At 41.7% G+C, this 22702-nt stretch overlaps 1 protein-coding gene across 1 annotated transcript in view; it reads right to left on the reverse strand.

The window, feature by feature from the left end:
• The window catches only part of PPTC7 (protein phosphatase targeting COQ7), a 41101-nt gene extending 20227 nt beyond the window's left edge, over window positions 1–20874 (reverse strand). Inside the window, exon 1 of the mRNA XM_049867049.1 lies at window positions 20351–20874. Within this exon, the coding sequence (XP_049723006.1) occupies window positions 20351–20576 (226 nt within the window). The 5' untranslated portion in view covers window positions 20577–20874. The remainder of the gene's footprint in view (window positions 1–20350) is intronic.
• Window positions 20875–22702: the final 1828 nt, after the last annotated feature.

The following is a 22702-nucleotide window of genomic DNA, read 5'->3' on the forward strand; positions in this document are numbered from 1 at the left end:
TAGCGGGCACTGGGAGAATGGAGAAAGCCTTCTCAGAGGAAGTGACATTCAGGTTAGGCCCTGGAGGGCAAGTCAGAGTTCCCTAGACAGGGAAGGAAGGGTAATGGTAGACAATCAGGTGTGGCTGGGGCTTGGGTGAGTGGAGAGAAGTTGAAAAATGCTGGGCAGGAGCTGGAGTTGTGAAGGGTCCAAAATGCCAGTCTATAGATTTTATGCTATAGACCTGTACGGTCCAATAGGGAAGCCACCAGCCCCATGTAGTTGTTCAGTCTGAAATGAGGCTAGTACTAATTGAGAAGTGTTAAGTGTGGAGTCCCTGGTTGGAGCAAATGGCTAACATGCTCGCTGTTAACAGGAAGAATGGATGTTCAAGACCACCCAGAGAGAGGCACCTTAAAAGAAAGCCCTGGCGATCTACTTCCGAAAAATTAGCCACTGAAAACCCTATGGAGCATAGTTCTACTCTGACATGCGTGAGTCACCATGAGTTGGAACTGACTTGACGGCAACTGGGTTTTTTGTTGTTGTTAAGTATAAAGTACATATTGGATTCCAAAAACTTAGTACAAAAAAGGAAATATCAAAATGTCAGTTTTATACTAAATATGTTGAAATGATAATAGTTTAGATATATTGGGTTAATTAAAATACACAAATTAAAATTAATTTCACCTGTTTCATTTTACCTTTTAACAATGGCTACTAGGACATTTGAGGAATCCCTGGGTGGTGCAAATGGTCAGGCGCCTGACCTAGTCAAAAGGCTGGAGGTTTGAACCCACCCAGAGGGACCTCGGAAGTCAGGCTTGGCCGTTCGCTTCTAAAACCCCTATGGAACAATCTTTGATGGTTATGAGGGAGGGGAGGGGTGGAAGGCGAAGTGTGTTAACTCTGGTGAAAGCAAAGAGGACAGACAACATCCGAGAAGGCAGCATGACTTGCCCAAGGCAAAGGAAGGCACTTAGAGGAACACAAGGAAAAAAAAAAGGCAACCACAGTAAATACAATAGCATACACAACCCTACAACAACAGTAAAAACAACTTAGAAGCAGACACATAGGCAGATAACATATGCTGAACAGGGGAAGGAGGGATATTGGAGTATACCCACGTACACATATAGGTTAGGCTGTGTATACTTTTACATACGTGTATGTTCATATACATAATAGTGCGCAAAGGAGGCACAGTCATAGAAGTTTCCTAGACACATCCGAACACCTTGAGGGACCAAGTTACCGGGTTTGAGGGCCAGGACCATGGTCTCAGGAGACATCTAGGTCAATTGGCATTTACATAGTTCATAAAGAAAATGTTCTACATCCTACTTCAGTGAGTCACGTCTAGGGTCTTAAAAGTTTGTGAGCAGCCATCTAAGATACATCTATTGGTCCCATCCTGTCTGCAGCAAAGGAGAATGAAGAAAACCAAAGACACGAGGCAAATATTAGTCCAAAGAACTTGACTTACATGAACTTGAATGGCCACCTCCACCAGCCTGAGCCCAGAAGAACTAGATGGTGCCTGGCTACCACTACAGGCAGCTCTGATAGAGGTCACAATAAAGGGTTCCAGCAGGGAGGGAAAAAAATGTATATGAAATTGAAATTCATAAAAAAGACCAGACTTACTGGTCTGAGACTAGAGGAACCCCAAGACTATGGTCCCCGGACACCCTTCTAACTCAGAACTGAAGCCACTCTCAAAGCTCACTTTCCAGCCAAAGATTAGACAGGCCCATAAAACAAACAATAACATATGTGCAGAACGTGCTTCTTAGTTCTATCAAGTATACAAGACCAAATGGGCAACACTTACCCAAAAGCAAAGACGGGAAGGCAGGAAGGGACAGGAACACCAGACAAATGGAAACGGGGAACCCAGGGTGGAAAGGGGGAGTGCATGGACACATCATGGGGATTGCAACCAATGTCACAAAACAATTTGTGTACAGATTTTTGAATGAGAAACTAATTTGCTCTGTAAACTTTCACCTAAAGCACACACACACACACAAAGCCAACCTCATGGAAATCATCTATGTGAGACTAAACAGTCAATAGTTACCCTAATGCAAAGATGAGAAGGGAAACTAGATTAAGAAATAACCAGAACAGATATAATAAGAATGTTGACACACTGTGAAAAATGTAACCAATGTCACTGAACAATACATATAAAAATTACTAACCAAACCAAACCCACTGCCATCGAGTTGATTCCGACTCATAGTGACTCTATAGGACAGAGTAGAACTGCCCCGTAGTTTCCAAGGAGTGCCTGGCGGATTCGAACTGCTGACCTCTTGGTTAACAGCTGTAGCACTTAACCACTACGCCACCAGGGTTTCCAACAGGGAACCTAATTTGCTGTGTAAACTTTCACCAAAAACACAATAAAATATTATTAAAAAAAAAAACAACCCTACGGAGCAGTACTTCTCTGCATACATGGGGTGGCCGTGAGTCAGAACTGACTTGACGGCAAACAATAACAGCTAGAATATTGAAAATTATATCTGTAGCTTGCATTGTATTTCTATTGAACAGCACTGATATAGACAATGAGAAGTCACCAAGGCTTCTGGGTAGAATCTAATCTAATCTATATTTTAGAAAAATAAACCTGGTAGGAGTGTAGACAATGGGTTGGGAGAGGGGAGAGGTTAAAAGGTCAGGCATGAGCTGCAACAGTTAAGTTACAGGTAATGAGAAAGTAGAATAGACAACCAACAGAAACATTAAGAAAGGATGAGTACACAAGACATCGATAGGTTTCTAGGTTTCAGGAGTGAGAAAAAAGAGGATTGATTAGATGATTCTGGTTGGGAAGGGGGTGCAAATGACTTTTGAAGCTAATGAATTCTGTTGGGTATGCTGACTTCCAGGTACCAGCAGGGCAACATCTTTGTGAAGCTGTTCTGTCTGAAGTCTGGAACTGGGCCTGCAGCTTGGGAGGCCAAGTCAGGGCCAGATCTTTGTGTGGATGAGATGCTCAGGGAGAGTAAAGAGTAAAAAGTGTAAGGAATTAAGAAGGGACCTTATTTTAGGAATGAGAATTCCTGGACAAATAGCTCATTTGCAAATTATATCTCACTTTAGGCATCAAATTATAATATTAGATGTAACTGGTTAAATTTTAAAAACAGCCAAGTAATCCAGTTTGTCAGAATGATATAATCTCTTTAGAGGTAAAGCTGAAAAGGTGGGCTGAGTTACAATACCTGGAAAGGCCTTGAATGCCAAGATAAAGAGTTTGCACTGAATATAAAAGCTATTTCCTTTAATTCACTGTAATCATCTTATGTTTCCATTAATAATATTCTGTTAGCACACATCTAGCTTAAGTGTTCCTTTGACCCAAAATCCAATTAAAACCATTATTAGATTAAGTTAACGGCTACTCTGAAATAGCTGGGCAACAGGCTGAGAAGAAACTATGCTGTTGTGTGCTATCAGCTTGATTCCTGCTCACAGCAGGCCTATAGAACAGAGTAGAACTGCCAGCGCCCATACGGCTTCCTAAACTGTACATCCTTACAGGAGCAGGTTACCAGGTCTTTTCATCCACGGAGCTGGTAGTGGGTTCAAACAGCTGACCTTTCGGGTGGCAGCTGAGTGCTTAACCACTGTACCACCAGGGCACAGAAAATTCCTTTTAAATTGTGGTACCACTGAAGTGAAAATGTAAGTTTTATGAAACAGGACATGATTGGCTAGAAAATACTTACGATGTTTATGAGCTTTTTACATAGCATTTTGTTAAGTTTTCCAGACTGATTTTCTAACATGAAGAGTTAAGAGAGAAGGAGAAAGAAAAACTCTGGTTTATCTCCCATCATTTAAGTGTATTTTTCTCCAGGAAGAAAATTCTTAAAGTAACAGCCAATTTCCATTTTTCTAATTAACACATTTTTGTCTTTGCCTTAATTATAACCATATGAAAACAAAATTCTGCTGTACTTCAAAACAATCACTTAGTTTTCTATTAACTTCAGAATTTTACTTATGAGATTTTTTCTAGGCACAATGTTTAAGAAAAAAAGGTTTGGTAAGTAAGCTCAAATTATTGTGGAAGGTTAAGAACCTTATCTTTCAAATTACACAGTCACCGAACTGGACAGTCACAAAAGGCTTGCCTCTTGAGAAAGACTTCTTAACTAGGCCAACACCAACAGGAGTCTCTCTAGCATTATCCAGCATTACCAGCCCTCAATCACGATGTTGCCATTCTTCTTAAACCCCTCCACCCCAACCACCATCACTTCACTCATCTTCATATTGATATGCAATTACTTACAAAGCAAACATTTTCTTGAAGAAAGTAATGCCCAGCGAGCAAATACTAAATTTCAATTTTGACAGAGGCACGGGTTCAGAAAAATTAGGTAATTGTATCTCATCCAAAAAAATGTATCCAGAAAAGACTCTGGCAGAATTTGAAACATTAAGTAGTACCCAAAGGAAATAGGTATATTCCTTGCTTTTTTTTTTTTTTTTTTTAAAGATCTTCAGGCATTTTACATTCAGCCTCACTCTCTAATGAAGTCAGACAGTTTTACAGGGATTGTTTTTCCCATCAGTGGAACACATCTCCTACCTAGCAGAGTGGGTACCTGATAGCCAACTGAAACTCCAGAGGAGAAACTGAGAGAATCTGGCTGGATCACAGGAGGTGAATAACGAAGTAGCAGGAGGCCCTATGTACTACAAGGGATAAGACTGTCTGGTTTTACAGGCACTCTGCAACGGGTGTCCATCTAACCCAATATTCACTGCAGCGCTGTAACCATTTTCTCTTCAGATGTGAGGCTTTTCTGCAAATGCTGCAATCTAGTGCTTACACAGCCAACCTAATTTGTCTAGAGGCATCACAACACAAAGCATCATAACAGAGGGAAAAAAAAAATGAGATCCAAGTATAAACTCAGCTTTCTATGAGGAGAAACAGATTAAAGCCTTTACACTAGTGCATACCCACACACCTACTGTCCAGAACATTTCATTACCGAGAAAAGATAATTTCCAGACTATTCTGGGCAGTTAATTTGTTTTAAAAAGCAGGGAAAAATGCTGAAATCAGGATAACTCAAACCCATTGCCTTTGAGTCAATTCTGACTCATACTGACCCTACAGGACAGAGTAGAACTGCCCCATAAGGTTTCCAAAGAGCAGCCGGTGGATTAGAACTGCTGACCTTTTGGTTAGCAGCCTAAACTCTTAACCACTGCGCCACCAGGGATCCGAAATTAGATAAGAAAACAGTAATTAGAAAACAAACGGTGGCTTGGGGCACTTGTGTAGCTTACAGACTTGAGTATGACTCACTGGCCTTCTCACCACAAAAACCGTGCACAGTCGAAAGTTACATTACTGGAAAGGTCACTCCTTTCTGACCTGTAACAGTGCCTTCCTCAAGGTTAAATGCTGTTCATGCTTTCAGGACAGGAGGAAGCAACAATCACCTGGGATCACATTTTTTATAAGTTATGAGCAGTATAGATAGGCAGGGCATTCAATGTGTTACAAAATTAAGGGCCTCTATTAAAGCCATTTATTAAAGCCATGGTGGTGCGGTGGTTAGGCACTCAGCTGCTAACAGAAACGTCAGCAGTTTGAACCCACCAGCTGGTCCTTGGGAGAAAGATGTGGCAGTCTGCTTCCATAAACACTAAAAACAAAACCAAAACCAAACCCACTGCCGTCCAGTCAATTCCAATTCATAGTGATCCCACAGGACAGAGTAGAATTGCCCCATAGAGTTTCCAAGGAGCACCTGGTGGAGTCAAACTGCCAATCTTTGGTTAGGAGACTACAGCCTTGGGAACTCTATGGGGCAGTTCTCTATCCTGTCAGAATAGACTCTCTGCAATGGGTTTGGTTTTGTTTGATAGGAAATGTTATATAATGCCAATAATTTAACATTTAAATAATAAGGTAACAGCAATTAAGGCCCAGCTATGTAATGTGTGCCTACTGGTATTGGTCCTGGAAGTTGAGAGAAAATTTTTCCTCTTGTTTATAATTTACAAAATTAGACACAGAATTCTGGTCCTACAGGCTAATGTAATATTTATGACAATTAAGCCCTATAACCCTGACCCAATCCCAAAGAGGATACTATCTTCCCCCTGCTTTCTTCACCCTTCTATAAAAATATTAGAGCTGGCCTTTATTAAAATACTACCCTCTGGGAGAGGTCAAGAGTCACATGTAGCCCTGGCACAAACACTTTTTTTTTTTTTAGTAAGTCTGCCAAGTAGAACTGTCCTTTAATTTCTGAACACTAATTATATTTTTATTTTGTATATTATTCAGTTAATTAACTGAGTGGTTAAGACAATGAGAAATTTTTTCTTCTTTTTATTTTCTATACATCTCATTTTTCGGTAATGAATAACATTTTTTTTCCATTTTTTAAAATTTCTATTGCGCTTTAAGTGAAAGTTTACAAATCAAGTCAGTCTCTCATACAAAAATTTATATATACCTTGCCATATACTCCTGTTGCTCTCCCCCTAATGAGAAAGCACACTCCTTCTCTCCACCCTGTATTTCTATGTCCATTCAGCCAGCTTCTGACCCCCTCTGCCTTCTCATCTCCCCTCCAGACAGAAGCTGCCCACACAGTCTCATGTGTCTACTTGAGCCAAGAAGCTCACTCCTTACCAGTATCATTTTCTATTTTCATAACAGTCCAATCCCTGTCTGAAGAGTTGGCTTTGGGAATGGTTCCTATCTTGGGCTAACAGGAGGTCTGGGGACCATGACCTCTGGGGTCCTTCTAGTCTCAGTCAGACCATTAAGTCTGTTCTTTTTACGAGAATTTGAGGTCTGCATCCCACTGCTCTCCCGCTCCTTCAGGGATTCTGTTGTGTTCCCTGTCAGGGTAGTCATCGGTTGTAGCCGGGCACATCTAGTTCTTCTGGTCTCAGGCTGATGCAGTCTCTGATTTATGTGGCCCTTTCTGTCTCTTGGGCTCATGATTACCTTGTGTCTTTGGTGTTCTTCATTCTCCTTTGCTCCAGGTGGGTTAAGACCAACTGATGCATCCTAGATGGCTGCTTGCTAGCATTTAAGACCCCAGACGCCACTCTCCAGAGTGGGATGCAGAATGTTTTCTTAATAGATCTTATTATGCCAATTGACCTCGATGTCCCCTGAAACCATGGTCCCCAAACCCTCGCCCCTGCTACTCTGGCCTTCACATCATTTTCCAGTAATGAGTAACATTTTATCTTTGTGAGAGGGATGATAAAACTATAAATCAAGTTAGAACTACATTCTACACCTGCAATCAATATTTAGAGTTACTCAAAGTTTTACTGACTGGTTACTACATGCAAGGCATTCTGGTGAAAGGGAGCTAACCCCAAACCAAACCTGTTGCCGTCGAGTGGGTTCCGACTCATAGGGACCCTAACAGGGTAGAGCAGAACTGCCCCATAGGGTTTCCAAGACTATAATCTTTACAGAAGCAGACTGCCATGTCTTTCTCCTGCAGAGCAGCTGGTGGTTTGGAACTGATGATGTTTTGGTTAGCAGCTGAGTGCTTAACCACCACACCACCAGGACTCCTTGAAAGGGAGCTAAAAGGATTTAAATATAAAAGATTTCCTGCCCATGGGAGCTTAAAGTCAAGTGGTAATGATGCTGGCTGGGGAGGAGAGCTTGGAGAGGTTTAAGATAAATGTGTATAATACAATGTAAATAAATATGTACTACTAAAAAAAAAAAGTAAGGTGAAACAGATATCATCTAGCTGAAAGAATCAGAAAAGGATTCACAGAGAAGAGAGAGCCTTAAAGGATGAAAAGATGCGTTGTGGGGAGGTGGCTGAGGCATTCCTAGCAGATGCTTAGGATTTTGATGCTTAGGATAAAGTGTAAGTCATACCAGTTAGGTCGTCGTCATCGAACAGTCCAGAAACCTGACTTCCAGGTGTATACCTATTACGCACATGCCAGGAACTTCTCACCATCAATCAGTTCACCAACGCATTGCATGGAGTTCTGGGTTTTTAGAGGTCCCCTGAAAGGAAAAGCCGGCCTGAGGCTACCTACGTCCTTGTGGCACACTGACCTTATTCTACCAGGCTCAGAGGCCTTTATTTGTTTTAATGAAGTGGCTGTGCTCAACTGTTAGCCTAGGTATAGTAAACAGTATTCAGAATCAGCAAAAATCATCTTAGTAAAAGAAAGTTTTAAATTGCCATTATGAAACTGAAAGGTAGTATGGCATACGGGGCAAGGGTATAGGCTTCAGAATCATATCTGGGTGCAAACTTCAGCTCCAGGACTAGGAGAAGGTGTACTAAAGGTGTCCTTGGGGAGATCTCTGAGCTTCGTATATTCACCTGTGAGGAACAGAGAGAATGTTTCAGAAGTGCCTGCCACAGTGTTCAGCTCATAGTTCACTATATGACAGCTATGTCTATCTTTAAGAAAGACCAAATAGCAGCAAAAAGATCAGTACAGCTTCTAGCAATCAAAAAAAAAAAAGAATCATCACTCAGGCTGTAAGCTCTACAAGCATTAGCCTCTGGTCACAACCAAAGGACAATTCCCACTCATCAATAATGTACAAAGGCTGAGTAGTCCGTTCAGCTTTTTCAGTCGTACATCCACCACCATTCAGTATTCCAAGAAACAATTAACAGTAACGTTTTCAAATACAAATGAATATATATTTCTCTCCAAAAATACATCAATTCACCTGTACTTTCAAGGATTACTTTTTCTTTTCCCCAGAAGTGATCCTGAAGTATCCTTTTTTAACAAATATCTTTTAAGAGCCTGCTCCCTACTATGTGCCAGGGTTCAGATTTAGAAATATCTCACTTAAATGAAAAAATCTTACAGTAATAATCAGAAACACTGAAATGGACCTAGCCATTTTCCCAGGTCACCGCAAGAATCCCAGTGCCTCTACATTACCTGTGCTTCTCCTTTCTCCCCATGTCGCGAGCCCCTTGAGGGATGAGCCTCTCTCACACATACTATCCAGTTTTTAATTCCAGTGGCTGGCTTAGTACCTAGCACAACAGCTCTCAATCCTTGCAGCACACTGAGGTTACCTGTGTGGAACCCGAGCCCCACCCTGAGTCAACAGGCACGAGATGGGCCTGGACCTTCAGAGGCGTAAAAAACTGCGCAGATGATTCTACCACTCATACGCCTTGAGTCCACAGCCCTGATGATACTGCCTATCAAATGCCTCTTGCACTGATCAATCCCCTATTTTCCTTTCCCAAATTTGACCCCGCTCTTGCATTTCCTAACCCAATTAATGACAGCCCAACCCACCTACATTTCCAGGCTAGAAATAGTAAGGACTCTTCCACAGCTACAAAACCTCAAAATGAACTTCAATGTCTCCTTCTCCTTCACTTTCTAACTTCAATTCATCTTTAAGTCCAGTCGATTCTATTTTGTAATGTGTCTGAAGCCCAACTACTGTCCACTAACCCTGGTTTAGGCCCTTTTGCATTCAGGATACTTCAGTGACTTCCTAATGGGTCTTCTGCCTCCTGCTCACCCATTACATTCTCTGTATCAATTTCTTTTTTTACAACGTTAACTATGTCCGTGTTGGAGCCCTTGTGGTTAAGCGCCTGGCTAATGGAAAGGTCGGTGGTTCGAATCCACCAGTTGCTATGTGGGAGAAAGATGTGGCAGTCTGCTTCTGTAAAGATTTACAGCCTTGGAAACCCTATGGGGCAGTCCTACTCTGTCCTATAGGGTCGCTATGAGTTGGAATCAACTTGATGGCAGTGGGTATATTCATGTTACTCCTTTTACTCCTTTAGTCAAATGCCTTCTGTGCACACATACTCGCTTGTATATATAAAAAAAATTCTTTAGAAGGATACATGAGAAACTGATAAGACTGGTTGTCTCTTGGGAGAGGAACTGTGTAGCCAAGAAACTGGGGTGGGGGGAGGCTTTTCACTGTGCACTCTTTTATATCTTTGGAATTCTGTACCATCTGAACGTGCCGTCTCTTCAAAGACAGCCAAAACAAACCAAAAAACAACAAAATCGAAAACATATAGCTTCTACCCAAATCAAAACACCCAACTTGTTAACATTTCAAGTGTGACCTTCAACAATCTGATCTCAATCAATTCTCAACAGCACCCCCTCTTCTCAGCCCACCAGCCTAAACCACTCTCTAGCCACAAAACAGTTGTAGTCTGGAGAATCTATTTCTGTGCCTTCATTCTGAAGACTCTTACCATTCTTCTCCCCACTTGCTCCAATCTGCTGAAAAACCCATCTCTCGAGGCCTGACTCCGTGTTTCCACAACACCTTCTGTGTATTTTATGTACTGTTCCTGTACGTATGTTTGCCTCCCCCTTGGACTAAGGAACTTCAGGGTTGAAGTCTGTTTTGCTCATCTGGTCTCCTCCAAAGCACCTGTCAGGGACTTACAAACAGTAGGCAGCCAGGAAACAATGAATTCAGGTGATTGTACTGAAAAGTCAGAACACGCTGGTACACTAATTTTCGCACCCTGGAGCGGTGCTCACAAGATGCTCCTCTCACAGACGGTGAAGTGGGGAGCCCTGGAAGAGAAGTCTAGACATAGCACTACTCCCAGCTTTCTCTGCAACTAGCTGGCTGTAGGATACTGAACAAATGCCATCTCCACGCTTTAGTTTTCTTATCTGTGAAATGAGGGGGAGGACAAATTAGGCCCTTTTTCAGGCCTAAGATTCTGGGATTCTAAATCATACTACAAGAAAAAGCAGCCTATTTTAGAAATTATTTACAAAGATTAACAAACGTGGCTATACTTCACATTTCACATACAATATTTCATTTAGTGCATAACCTAATTCTGAAGCAAAGGCTCCATTTCAGGCTTCCCGATTTATCCCGGCTCCTTATCACACTACCACATGTATATTTTCAGAGACCTTTCAGTAATGATGTCCTTTTACTTTAGTCTTAACCTCCTGACTAAAATGTTGGAAAAGTTTTTCTCCCTTAAGGCACTACCTAAAAGTCAGACAGACCATTTTCAATTTGAAATTGTGATAAAAAAAGACAGATGGATATATATTAGCATTAATTGACTTCCTTGAATTGAAACAACCTATAAATAAATTAACATGTGGAATGTATTTACAAGCACACTGACCTTGTTATGCAAAGACCATTGACTGTTCAGTGAATTCAGTGTACATTAACAAGAAAAACAATGATAAGATCAAACTTGCCACTCAAGAACCAAATGAACTGGACTTTTTTTAAAACAACACACGCACAAGATGTCCCTGTTTAGACTTTTTCATTTCATAAAACCACTGATAATCACATTACCAATTAGTAGTCAACCTAGAGGACATGAACAGTTTTCTAGGTCTTAATGGAAATAGTTCAGATCTAGTTTCTGATCCAAAAGTGCTATCCAAACATCAATGTGAAAACAGAAGCACTTTTTGTCTGCTTCATTCAGCACAGCCAACCTTTTGCTTCTACCTCAAAAGGCAGCGCGCACGAATTCTAAGCCAGAAAACTTGCCTGATGATGGCATCACTTAAAGATCAAAATGTACAGTCACAGTAGTCTAGAAAGAGATAAATCTCCTTTCTTCCCAAATAATCTGTTAATGACTAAAAGAAAAATCAGTGCAAAAATGTGTTGGTATTAGCACAAGTAAAAATAGTACTAGACGCTTCAACAAAAAGCACTCTTTGTAGTTAAGTCACTTTTGTAGTCTCTGGCAAAGTTTTTGCAGTCATTCCGCAGTCCTTGGGATTCATACCAACAATTCAATCAATTCTGGAACTATTCACCAGCTACAAACGTATTCATATCAAAAACTGTTTAACAACCTAGATAGACTCAAGGTCAACAATGAGGTTACTGCCAAGAACAAATTTATAGCAACTGGAAAAGTATAAAGTAGTATAACTTTTCTGGAGGGCATTATGGTAACATGTCTATCAGAGGTTTTGCAAAGTGTTCATAAATCTTTGACCCAGGAACCATACTTTTCAAGGAATTTATCCTAAGGAAATATTCAGATGTAAAGAGATATTTACTCTAGTGTTATTTATAATAGAAAATTAGGAACAATCTAAGAAACTAACAATGGGGAATTGGTTAAATAAATCATGGACTATCCATACAGTAGAATATGATGCAGTTATGCTTATCAATATGGAAACACAGTCAATTTACATTAAATAAAATTAATGTTACATTAACCCAATTTTATTCAATACAGGTAATCCCCAACTTGCTACAGGGTTCTGTTCCGACAACTCTGTCACAGACCAGTTCTGGCATAAGCTGAATACTTCATTTGTTTTTTTTTTAAGTTTTCATTATTATTGCCTTTTATTATTAGTATCTTTATAAACCCGATCCTTATTTGCCTTTGGAGGTTGGCATGAGAATGATGACATCAGCAAATTACATGCTGCAACAATGTACGTAGCACATATTACTAACGATAAGATAAACAACAGCAAAAAAGCATGCTAGTAAGTGCAGTTCATCGAATAAGTCGTAAGTCTGTGACTACCTGTAATGTGCATACGCACAGTTGTATATACACAAAGATAGAAGGAAACCACACTGATTATAGCCGAGTTATGAGTTACAGGCTTTTTATATTGTGTATTTCTGAACACGTGTTACTTTTATAAGCACAAAAAAAACTATTTTTTGAAAAGCATTAGACATACAAGCAAGAGATCCAGGTTCAAGTCCCAACTATATTAGCTGTGCTGACCTCACTGATGAGTCAACGAGACTCAGATTAAGTGGAGATAAGAGCAGCTATTTCATAATTATAAAGATTAAATAAGGCAGAAAGTAAAAACACTTTGTAAAATCCAAAGCACTATATGAAGTACTGGAATCTTGTTTTGTGTTAGATGTTAGATAAATGCTTAGAAAAAGGAGAGCGAAGTATTTTCATTCTTTAAAAGAAATTTTTCTGCCTTCCTCTCACCCACCGTAAAATTTTATTTGGGATCTTACTTAAAAACATTTAGCGTCTCTTTTCTTCTTTAAGGAGCCCTGGTGGCCCAGCGGTTAAGAGCTGGACTGATAACTGAAAGATCTGTGGTTTGAGCCCACCAGCTGCTCCTTGGGAGAACAAGTGGCAGTTCGACTCTGTCCTATAGGATCACTATGAGTCTGAATCACCTCGACAGCAAAAGGTTTGGTTTGGGTTTCTATTTTGAAATTTTAAGCTAAACTGAAAGAACCTTGCTGATTGCCAACTCAATTTAAACAAATATTAAGTTAGTTATGTTATTACCCCAATGCCCTCTGCGGTAGGCCAGTTTTTCCAAAAAGTCTTGATATATGATGTGATTTTGTGAATTGTTAAATAGGAAACAAATGATTTTAGATCTCAGGGAGATAGAAAATATCAGATTTTTAAAAATATTTGACATCTCCCAAATAGATCAATAAATGTTATTACCAATGACAAAAATTAGGATCTAGGGCACCATTTCTTAAAAAGAGACCAAAAGTTAACTAATTTTAAAGGCAAACCCACAAAGTACACCTTTTTTTTCAAATGACTATAACTTCTGGTTTGAAAGGCTAAGTTTCTTTAAGAAATAAAGTACTGTTAACCTGCTTTCCCAAAGCATTTTCCTGAAAATTCCAGCTACCTAAAAATTGAATTTCACGGAATAGTCCCCTACAGCTAATGCAGTAGCCCTAAATAAGGCCTCTTTAAAGGGTATGGAGGCCTGTAATGAATTTGACATTTTGCTTGAACTTGACGTAAGCATTTGATACAGTCAAAGGACATGGCTGTGGGTCAAATATTTGACCTGATGCAGTGCTGCTTGAGTCACAGGGGAGAACAAATTCCACTTGGATACTGTTACCACCCTTCAGGTTATGTATTGCCCAGTTTCATAAAGCAGTGCTAAAGTTCAGGGAACAATCTCCTCCTACCTAAACTTCTTCCCCCACCAAAAAAACCACACCAGCGAACACATGTAGCCTACCTTCTGCTACAATTTAAAACCTCTTTGCAAACACCCATCTTCTAAAAAGTATAAACAGTTGTGCTTCTAAAATTCAATTAGTTGCTCTACTAAAAGGATTTACCAAGAATCCTTCAAAGAGATTACTAACGAATTGAGAGAGAAACTAGAAGTTGGGAGCATTTAAAACTAAGCTTGAGAATCTCTAGATTAAAGATTGAACAAAGTAAAGGCAGCTCTCAAAGTGTAACAACTGAGGAAATGACTAAAAATGATGTACCTTATAAAAAATACAATACACCTATTATAATAAAATGAGAAAAATATTAAGGACCAAGAATTTAAAAAACAAACAGCAAACTTCCTCTATCCATCAACCCTGTAATCTTATTGATTATAATCTTACTGATTACAGAATAATACAACACTCAGAAAAGTCAGACAGCAACTAGTCCATGGCTTCCTAAATCCTGCCATTTCTAGTAGTCATAGATGGCTCTTTTACTAAACACACAACTCTCATACTTCTTTAACACTGTGCAATTTTCTCTTGAAAGCACAGAGTATTATGAAATTAAGGCATATTTAAAGTACTGACTGAGCTCAGAATTCACATAGTTGATTGCTGCCATTAAAAAAATAATCCCCCCTACATTAAGTAATTAATTATCTATTAAAACTATGTAACAGACAACTATATTGCTCTAAAAGGTAAACATAGAGTAACTACATGACTCAGTGATTCCACTCCTAGGTATACATACACCCAGGAGAACTGAAAACATCTTCTCACAAAAGCTGGTACATGAAAGTTCACGGCAGCATTATTCATATCAGTCAAAAAGTGAAAACAACACAATGTCCATCAACTGATGAGTGGATAAGCAAAATCTGGCATACCTGTACATTGGAGTATTATTCAGCCACAGAGAGGAATTAAATCCTGATACATGCTACAACATGAATGAACCTCGAAACTATTATGCTAAATCAAAGAAGCCAGACACAAAAGGCCACATATTGTATAACTGCATTAATATGAAATGTCCACAACAGGAAGATCCAGAGAGATAAAAAGTAGATTAGTGGTCGCCAAGGGTTGGGGGTAGCAGAAAATGGGGAGTGCCTGCTAACAGGTATGGAGTTTTTTTTTTGGATGATAAAAATGTTCTGGAATTATAGTGATGACGGTTGCACAGCCTTGCAAATATACTAAAAACCAGTGAATTGTATGCTTTAAAAATTGTATATGTCAACTATATAACTCAATTTTTTAAAATTCAATCAACATCATGTCTGCTGTCATCAAGGCAGATCAGGCTAGAATTCTGACTTCCAGAAAGCAGAAATCTGACTATATAATAATGAGGCTGGTTTTCTGACCCAGCTTGAAATCTAGCTGAGGGAAATTCCAAAGAGGAGTTGTTAAAGGGCTGAAATTAGCACACACACATTCTCGCAAGGTGACTACTTAAAACGACATCTCACTCTGAGATAAAGCCACCAGCTGCCAAGTGGATCCCGACTCGTGGCAACCCCATCACAGTAGAACTGTGCTCTGCAGAATTTCCAATGGTTGGTTTTTTGGAAGTAGATCATCAGGCCTTTCTTTTGCAGCACCTCTGGGTGCACTCAAACTTCCAACCGTTTGGTTAGCGGCCAAGTACGTTAACCATCTGCACTGCCCGGGGACAGGTTCTACCAAATATATTAAAATTATCATGAGTGTTCAAAAATAACAAATCCTACTCAATTCATTCACTTCCTATTTAAAATCTAGATCTTTACATTGTTCACATAGTCCTTACACTTAAAACTATATTAATACCGGCATTACTCACAAAACCACTTCAAAATCCTGACCACAATCAAAACCAGATCCAAAGCTTGGAATCTAAAACTGTTTTAATTTCTTTTTTAGGTTTCAAGTTAAATCAAGCTCAAATAAACATCCCACAGTTTTATAAGAATTATTTTACAACTCAATATTCCAAAGTCAGAATTTACATGGCAAAGACTATACAGCCATTTTTTTTTTAAAGAAACCATTTCAGTAAATTGTAGTTTGGTATGTAGGAGTTTCTGTTGCATTCCAGTTATGAGTCAGAGAGTGAATAAAGAAGTTCCAAGTACACACACACACACACACACATACATACATACTCAAGGAAGAAAAGTATTAGAAGGACCAAGTACCAGAAGACAAGATGGTTTTGAGTTCACTTATCTCATCAAGAAAATCTGAGCAGTCGAGTAACAGAAAGAGTACTAGGATGGACACTCTAGGTGCTAGTTCCAGGACTGCCATTAGTTAGTGGGGTAACCTTTAGGGAAGTCATTTGACCCTCTTCAGGCCTCTATTTTCTCATCAGAAAATGAAAGAACTGGGTTCCAGGATTTCCCAATCTTAAAACAACTGTTAACAGTCTTTGTTAAGCAGCTTACTGCTGTGGAAGGCTCAGCAACTACACATTAGGCAGCACTCTTATTTTTGTATACCTAAGAAGCCACAGAGAGTAATAACAGAACTCAGGATTTAGCCACAGGGAAGAAGGAAAAAGAAAGGCATACACAGCTCCTGCTGGTACTGGTTTATTCCTGTTGGACCTAATAAAGAGTAAGCACCTTTGCCCACTTTCCAAGGGATAGGAGTGGTTTCTGTGTCTCACCACACCCACGATAGTTGGTTTTTCCTAAAAGAAATCCAGTGGGGACTCTTCAAAAATGTGAAGCACCAAGTACTTTTAAAAGAACAGATCAATTCTAAATTAAAGAAACAAAAGTTTCCTCTTCCTCATACAAAAAGAAATAAACAGCTTTTATTCCAAACAGTCAAAGAGTCCTAGATGACCACAGTGAATAATCTGAGGTACACGGAAACTTGCAATAAACACAGTGTTGAACCAAAGAAAAGGAATTATCTATGGAAGATTCAGAGCACTGAGGGCCAAAGTAGCTTTATTATTATTCCATACAACCTTTTTAATGCAATTCAGTTTATAACCCCAACTTCTAGAGTAGCAAACAGTCTTAGAGACTCATCACCTTCACAGCGAGATTATCAGATCGGCTTATGACGGGATGGTGTCAATGAAACAGAAGTCACCATCATATGAACTGACCTGTGGTGGGCAAGGCCACTCCGAGTTGTTTCAGGTGGCTCCCAAGAGTGCTCCCCAGAAGAGCTCCTCCACAGCAGACAGCCCTAGGGAACCGGTTCCCACTGCTTAACCTCCTGATATAAACAGTTCATAGAAATTTGGCCTTGAGGTATAAACTACACATACACACACATTCTTAAAATGGCTATTTGTCAACTATTGCTGAAGAATAATCCTGGGTCACATAAACAACCATCTGTCTGGCTGTCCTTGGTGGCATTCCTTACAGGAAGGGTATGGAGCTGTGTTCTTAATCTGGTATCCATCTATGGACCTCTAGGTGGTTCACGGGTCAGTGAAATCCCTCAAACTCTACGCAAAATGTTGTCTCTGTGGGCATTTTTCTGGGCAGATTGCCCCTGAGCAGTCAAAAGATTCTCAAAGGAGGCTGTGAATTAAGGAAACTAAAGAACCACTGGTTTAGCACTACATATAAAACAGAAGAAATCTATTAAAGGTGCGCCATGTGAATAAGGTTTCAAGAAATGCTGAGAGGTTGGACTGCACGAAGAAAGCAGCATCAGGATTGGGGGAAGGCTCATTAACAACCTGCGTTATGCAGGTGACACAACCTTGCTTGCTGAAAGTGAAGAGGACTTGAAGCACTTACTGGTGAAGATCAAAGACCGCAGGCTTTGGTGTGGATTACACGTTAACATAAAGAAAACAAAAATCCTCACAACTGGACCAATAAGCAACATCATGATAAACCCAGAAAACACTGAAGTTCTCAAGTATTTCATTTTACTTGGATCCACAATCAATGCCTACAAAAGCAGCAGTCAAGAAATCAAACGATGACATATTGCACTATGCAAATCTGCTGCAACACCTCTTTAAAATGTTAAAAACCAAAGATGTCACCTTGAGGCCTAAAGCGCTCCAGACCCAAGCCATGGTATTTCAATTGCCTCATGTGCATGCAAAAGCTGGACAATCAATAACAAAGACTGAAGAAGAATTGATGCCTCTCAATTATGGTGTTTGCAAAGAATATTGAATATACCATGGACTGCCAGAAGAATGAACAAATCTGTCTTAGAAGAAGTACAACCAGAATGTTCCTCAGAAGGGAGGATGGCGAGACTTCATCTTATGTACTTTGGACATATTATTAGGAGAGACCAGTCCCTGGAGAAAGACATCAAGCTTGGTAAAGCAGAGGGTCAGCGAAAAGAGAAGTAGACCCTCAATGAGATGGACTGACTCAGTGGCTGCAAACATGGCAACGACCGTGAGGATGGCTCAGGACCAGGCAGTGTTTCATTCTGTTGTACACAGGGTTGCTATGAGTCGGAACCCACTGGACAGCACTTAACAACCACGCCTGTTATTAGAGCTACAAAGTAACAAAGGGTGCCATCTTTTCAAAACAAAAAGAAAATAAGCTCTGCTAGGCAGAACCTTTAGCCCTTGAGAGTCAGGTAGTCTGCTCCCTTCATCCTCTAGTTTAGATGAGGAAAGTGAGACCAAGAGAGGCTCTTGCTCAAGACCACAGATCAGACCTAGCTAGTAAGTGGCAAGGCTGAACATCAAACCAGGCAGAGATTCTGTCAGGACGCCAGAACGTGAAATTACATGTGTACATTTGCATAATGCGTTTGACCAAAATTTCCCAACTCCTTAAAAACAAAATATTCCATTCCACTAAGAAGCAGGCCTTCTAAAATGTTAAAATTAAGCTTCAGCATTGAAATTTGACATGCTAAAATAAATATAACCCCAAATCATCAAACAAGTCACAAATCTTTCACAAAAGCCAGCATAATGCAGTTATAAGGCAGAACGTTAACGTTACCCTATATCCTATTGCACTATGAGGGCAACTTGAAAAAGCAGCACAGGTCACAGGCTCATGGAGAGAAGCACTTCTAAAAGTAATGAAAAAAGACAGCTACTGACAGCCCTTTAAAACGGATATTGAGTCAGGGTCAAGCTGACTTCAGACTGGGTTTGAACAATTTCAATCTCAAGTTCCCTGACCTTCTCTCACTCTCTGAACACTGATTTTTTTCAACCCGAGTAATAGAGTTAGTCATAAAGTAAACTGAGAAGAACCTTTCCAGTCTCATGTTCACAAACACTACATATGGTAGAAGCAAGGATACTAGGCAGTTATTCTGAGACCTGATTAAAAAATAATTACTGTCATAAAATCTTTCTAAAGAAAAGTTACAGAGCCATTTGTTCCCATGCCAAACTTTGCCTTAGCATACGAAACTTAAAGCAACCAAAAACTCACTCTCACTTGAGAAGTGAAACCAAAATGACTTTTGAACCCAAGTTCAATGTCACCATGCCCTTCAATTTCAGAGGTGCTGTATTTATTAAAAGAGATTTAGACAATGAAAATTAACACTTAAGAAACATCTCCGATCCTGTGGCATACAGTTTGTCCAAAGATACGTATTATGGTAAAGTTTCTGACTGCCTGTGAATTATATTTACCTCTCTCTGCAAGCACCCTCCCCAGTCTCCTACCCCTAAGGGTGTAACTGGAATAGGCCTTAAGAAGCACCTAAGCACCTGTGGCCTTAAGAGGCTTTAACCAATTCTCAAGGCTTTCTAGAAGCAGGTTCAAACGTTCTATTTTGGGTCAAGGAGACTCTCTTCCACCCCAAGTGACCTCCAGTGGACAAGATCAGTGTGGGAGAATGCATTGCGAGTGCTTTTTCACCAGCCCAGCGGTTCCCCGCTGCGAGGCTCCAAAAAGGACGGCTGTCAGGTCACGACTGAGGCGGCCAAAGAATGTGTCTGGCTGTCTGGAGCTCACGGCAGTCTGTCCGTTTGTCAGGAGCACGCGAGGAAGCAGGGATCCCCGGGGATGGAGGGAAGAGCGAGGTTAGGAACCTGCAGGTGTCGCTGGGGCGGGGAGGGGGGGGGGGGACGAGGTCGCCTGGGGCCAGCACAGCCAAGTGACTAAGAGTGCGGCTCCGGACTCCGACGGACTGGTCACATTCCCGGGCAGTGACCTTGAACACGTGGCTAGACCGCTCCACGCCTCAGTTTCCTCCTCTCTAAAATGGGATCTGTCCCAGCGGAAAGCGAACCTCGGAGCGCTTGGCGCGACGCCTGACGCCCAGTGAGCGCTCCCTCCATGTGGGCTACTCCCCGCTCTCTAGCTCCTCTGGCGCCCGAGGAAGCGGGGAAGTCCCGGGCAGGGGAGTCCCGAGGAGGTGGACCCGGGGCCGGAGCGGGGAGCCGGGCCGGGGACTCACCGAGCACGTCGGCGGAGCGGTGCCGGGCCACGAAGCACGCGTCGTCCCCGTAGCACGCACCCTTCTTGAGGAGGCCCTTACGGAAGTCCTTGCCGAAGCCGCAGCCAGCCGTCACCAGCCCGTAGTCGCCGCCGCCGCCGCCGCTGCCGGCCCTGGAGTCGGTCTGCGAGAGGCCGCCGAGCACGGCGCGGGCCACCAACCGTCCGTACGAGAGGACCGAGAACATCGCCGCCACCGCCCCCCCGAGGAGGCGGGGGGCCCGGGGAGCAAGAGGACGCTGAGGCCCGGAGCTGGCTCTCTCCTCAGCCGCAGCCGCTCCGCCGCCGGGGCGCTCCTCAGGGCGGCGCACAGTCGCCGCCGCCGCCCCTGCCCGACGCACGGGGCCTCGCACACGCTCCGCCGCGCGCACCGGAGCCAGAGTGAGGTCAGAGCCGGCGGCTCCTCCGCCTCAGTCCGACTGGGGTCCCGGCTGCAGCTGCAGCTGCCGCCGCCATCTTCCGCTCCACTAGCGTGTTCCGGGCCGCGCCGGGAGCCCCGCCCCTCCCTGGCCCCGCCTCCAGCCCCGCCCACGATTCGCGGCCCAGGCTCAAGCCCCGCCCCCTCGGGCACGCTGCCCTATGCAGTCACCGAGGCCGAGCGTGCGCAAAGCGTATGTACGCAATGTCTCCTGGGAGTTGTAGTCCGCGCGTTTTAGTGGCTTTTTACTTGACTGGTTAGGATCCATGCCCTAGGAAGAGTACCCTGCTGAGGGGCCTACGTTAAGTAATTGAGAATTACAGATGGGCTCTTTGAGGGTTACCCCCTTCGTTTTAACCATATCTTTGAAAGCCCGTTGTTTTAATAACACTACCATCCACTTGAACAAAAACCTGAAAGCACAGAGCCGAGTCATACATTTATTCGCTAGTACATATACTGAAGAACGGAGGTACTCAAATCTAGTGACATATCCAGAATTTATATACTGGAAGTGTTTAGGGGCGACAGTCTGGGTGGTCAGAAGAGACTTTTTTGCATAGTCCTTCAGGAAAAACAGAGAAAATGTTACATGTTCCTGTCAGACAATGGGGGACAAGTGGGGGAGGGACAGTGATGGAGACATATGCATGGCTACCGCATACATGTTACACAGAAGTGTTTCAGATTTGCAAGATGGTTCTGCCAAATTAAGAGAAAAAAATTCCAGGCCCCAAATTTCTTTATCTCAAATCCTGATTTTCTTGAGGGTCCAACTGGCCCGCCAGGTGTTCTAACCTCTGGCTTGGCTGCCCAAAGAGGTCATGCAGTGCCACAGACTTACAAAGGTGAGGCTCGTTCTCTCCTTCCACAGCTGCCACCCCTTCCAGTCAAAGGGACACCCCTTGGCAAGAAAGGCGGCTCTCCTACTCTTTTTTTTTTTAAGCTCTTAGCCCAGCCCTAACAAAGACATTACGTATAGCCTTCCCCAGATTTTTACTATTATTATAAGTAGATTTCTTCTGAAGTTTCAGGCTGGATAAAAGCTAAATAAAATGTGGAGTTTGTAATCTTAAGGGAGAGATTATGTCACCAAATATGTATATTTATATATACATATGAATGTATATAAAGGAGCCCTGGTGGCACAGTGCTTAAGCACTTGGCTACTAACTGAAAGATCAGAGGTTTGAACCCGTCAGCCACTGTGTGGGAGAAAGATGTGGCAGTCTCCTTCCCTAAAGATTACAGCTTTGGAAACCCTATGGGCAATCCTACTTTGTTCTATACGGTCACTATCAGTCGATTTCGAATTGATGGCAATGGATATGAATGTATACAAACATTCAAATTATTTACCATGCCCTGTGGGGCCATACATAATCTTGCCCCTGCATGCCTGTTCCACCCTATTTGGTACCATGTCCCCTTCACTAACTGGCCTCTACTCAATGGCCTTCTTTATAGTCCTCAGCCAAGCCAAACTCATAGCTGCCTCATGGCCTTTGCTCTTGCTCTTACTCCTACCCACTACAACATAATTCCATTATCTGAGGGGCCTTGTTTGTGTTCTTCATTGCTGTATCCCCAGAATATATGGGCACACAGTAAATGTTTAAGTGAATGAATATTTCACTAGATTCTAAACTCTCGAAGGGCAAGGACTATTTGCCATTTATTACTAGAATTCAATGCAATGATTGGCACACAGTAGGGGAGTATGTGGTTGTCTATTAAATAAAGGAAGGAATGACTGAATGTGATCCATGTTTGTGGAATAAAAAAAAGACTGAATAAATGGAGTTCACAAAATTGAGATTTGGGGCAAATAATCCAATTTGGAATAATTCTTTTCTTGAAACAAGAATATGTGTCACCTCAAAGCATTAGTACTTT

Source organism: Elephas maximus, chromosome 22 (genome assembly GCF_024166365.1).
Source record: "Elephas maximus indicus isolate mEleMax1 chromosome 22, mEleMax1 primary haplotype, whole genome shotgun sequence".
Taxonomy (NCBI): Eukaryota; Metazoa; Chordata; class Mammalia; order Proboscidea; family Elephantidae; genus Elephas; species Elephas maximus.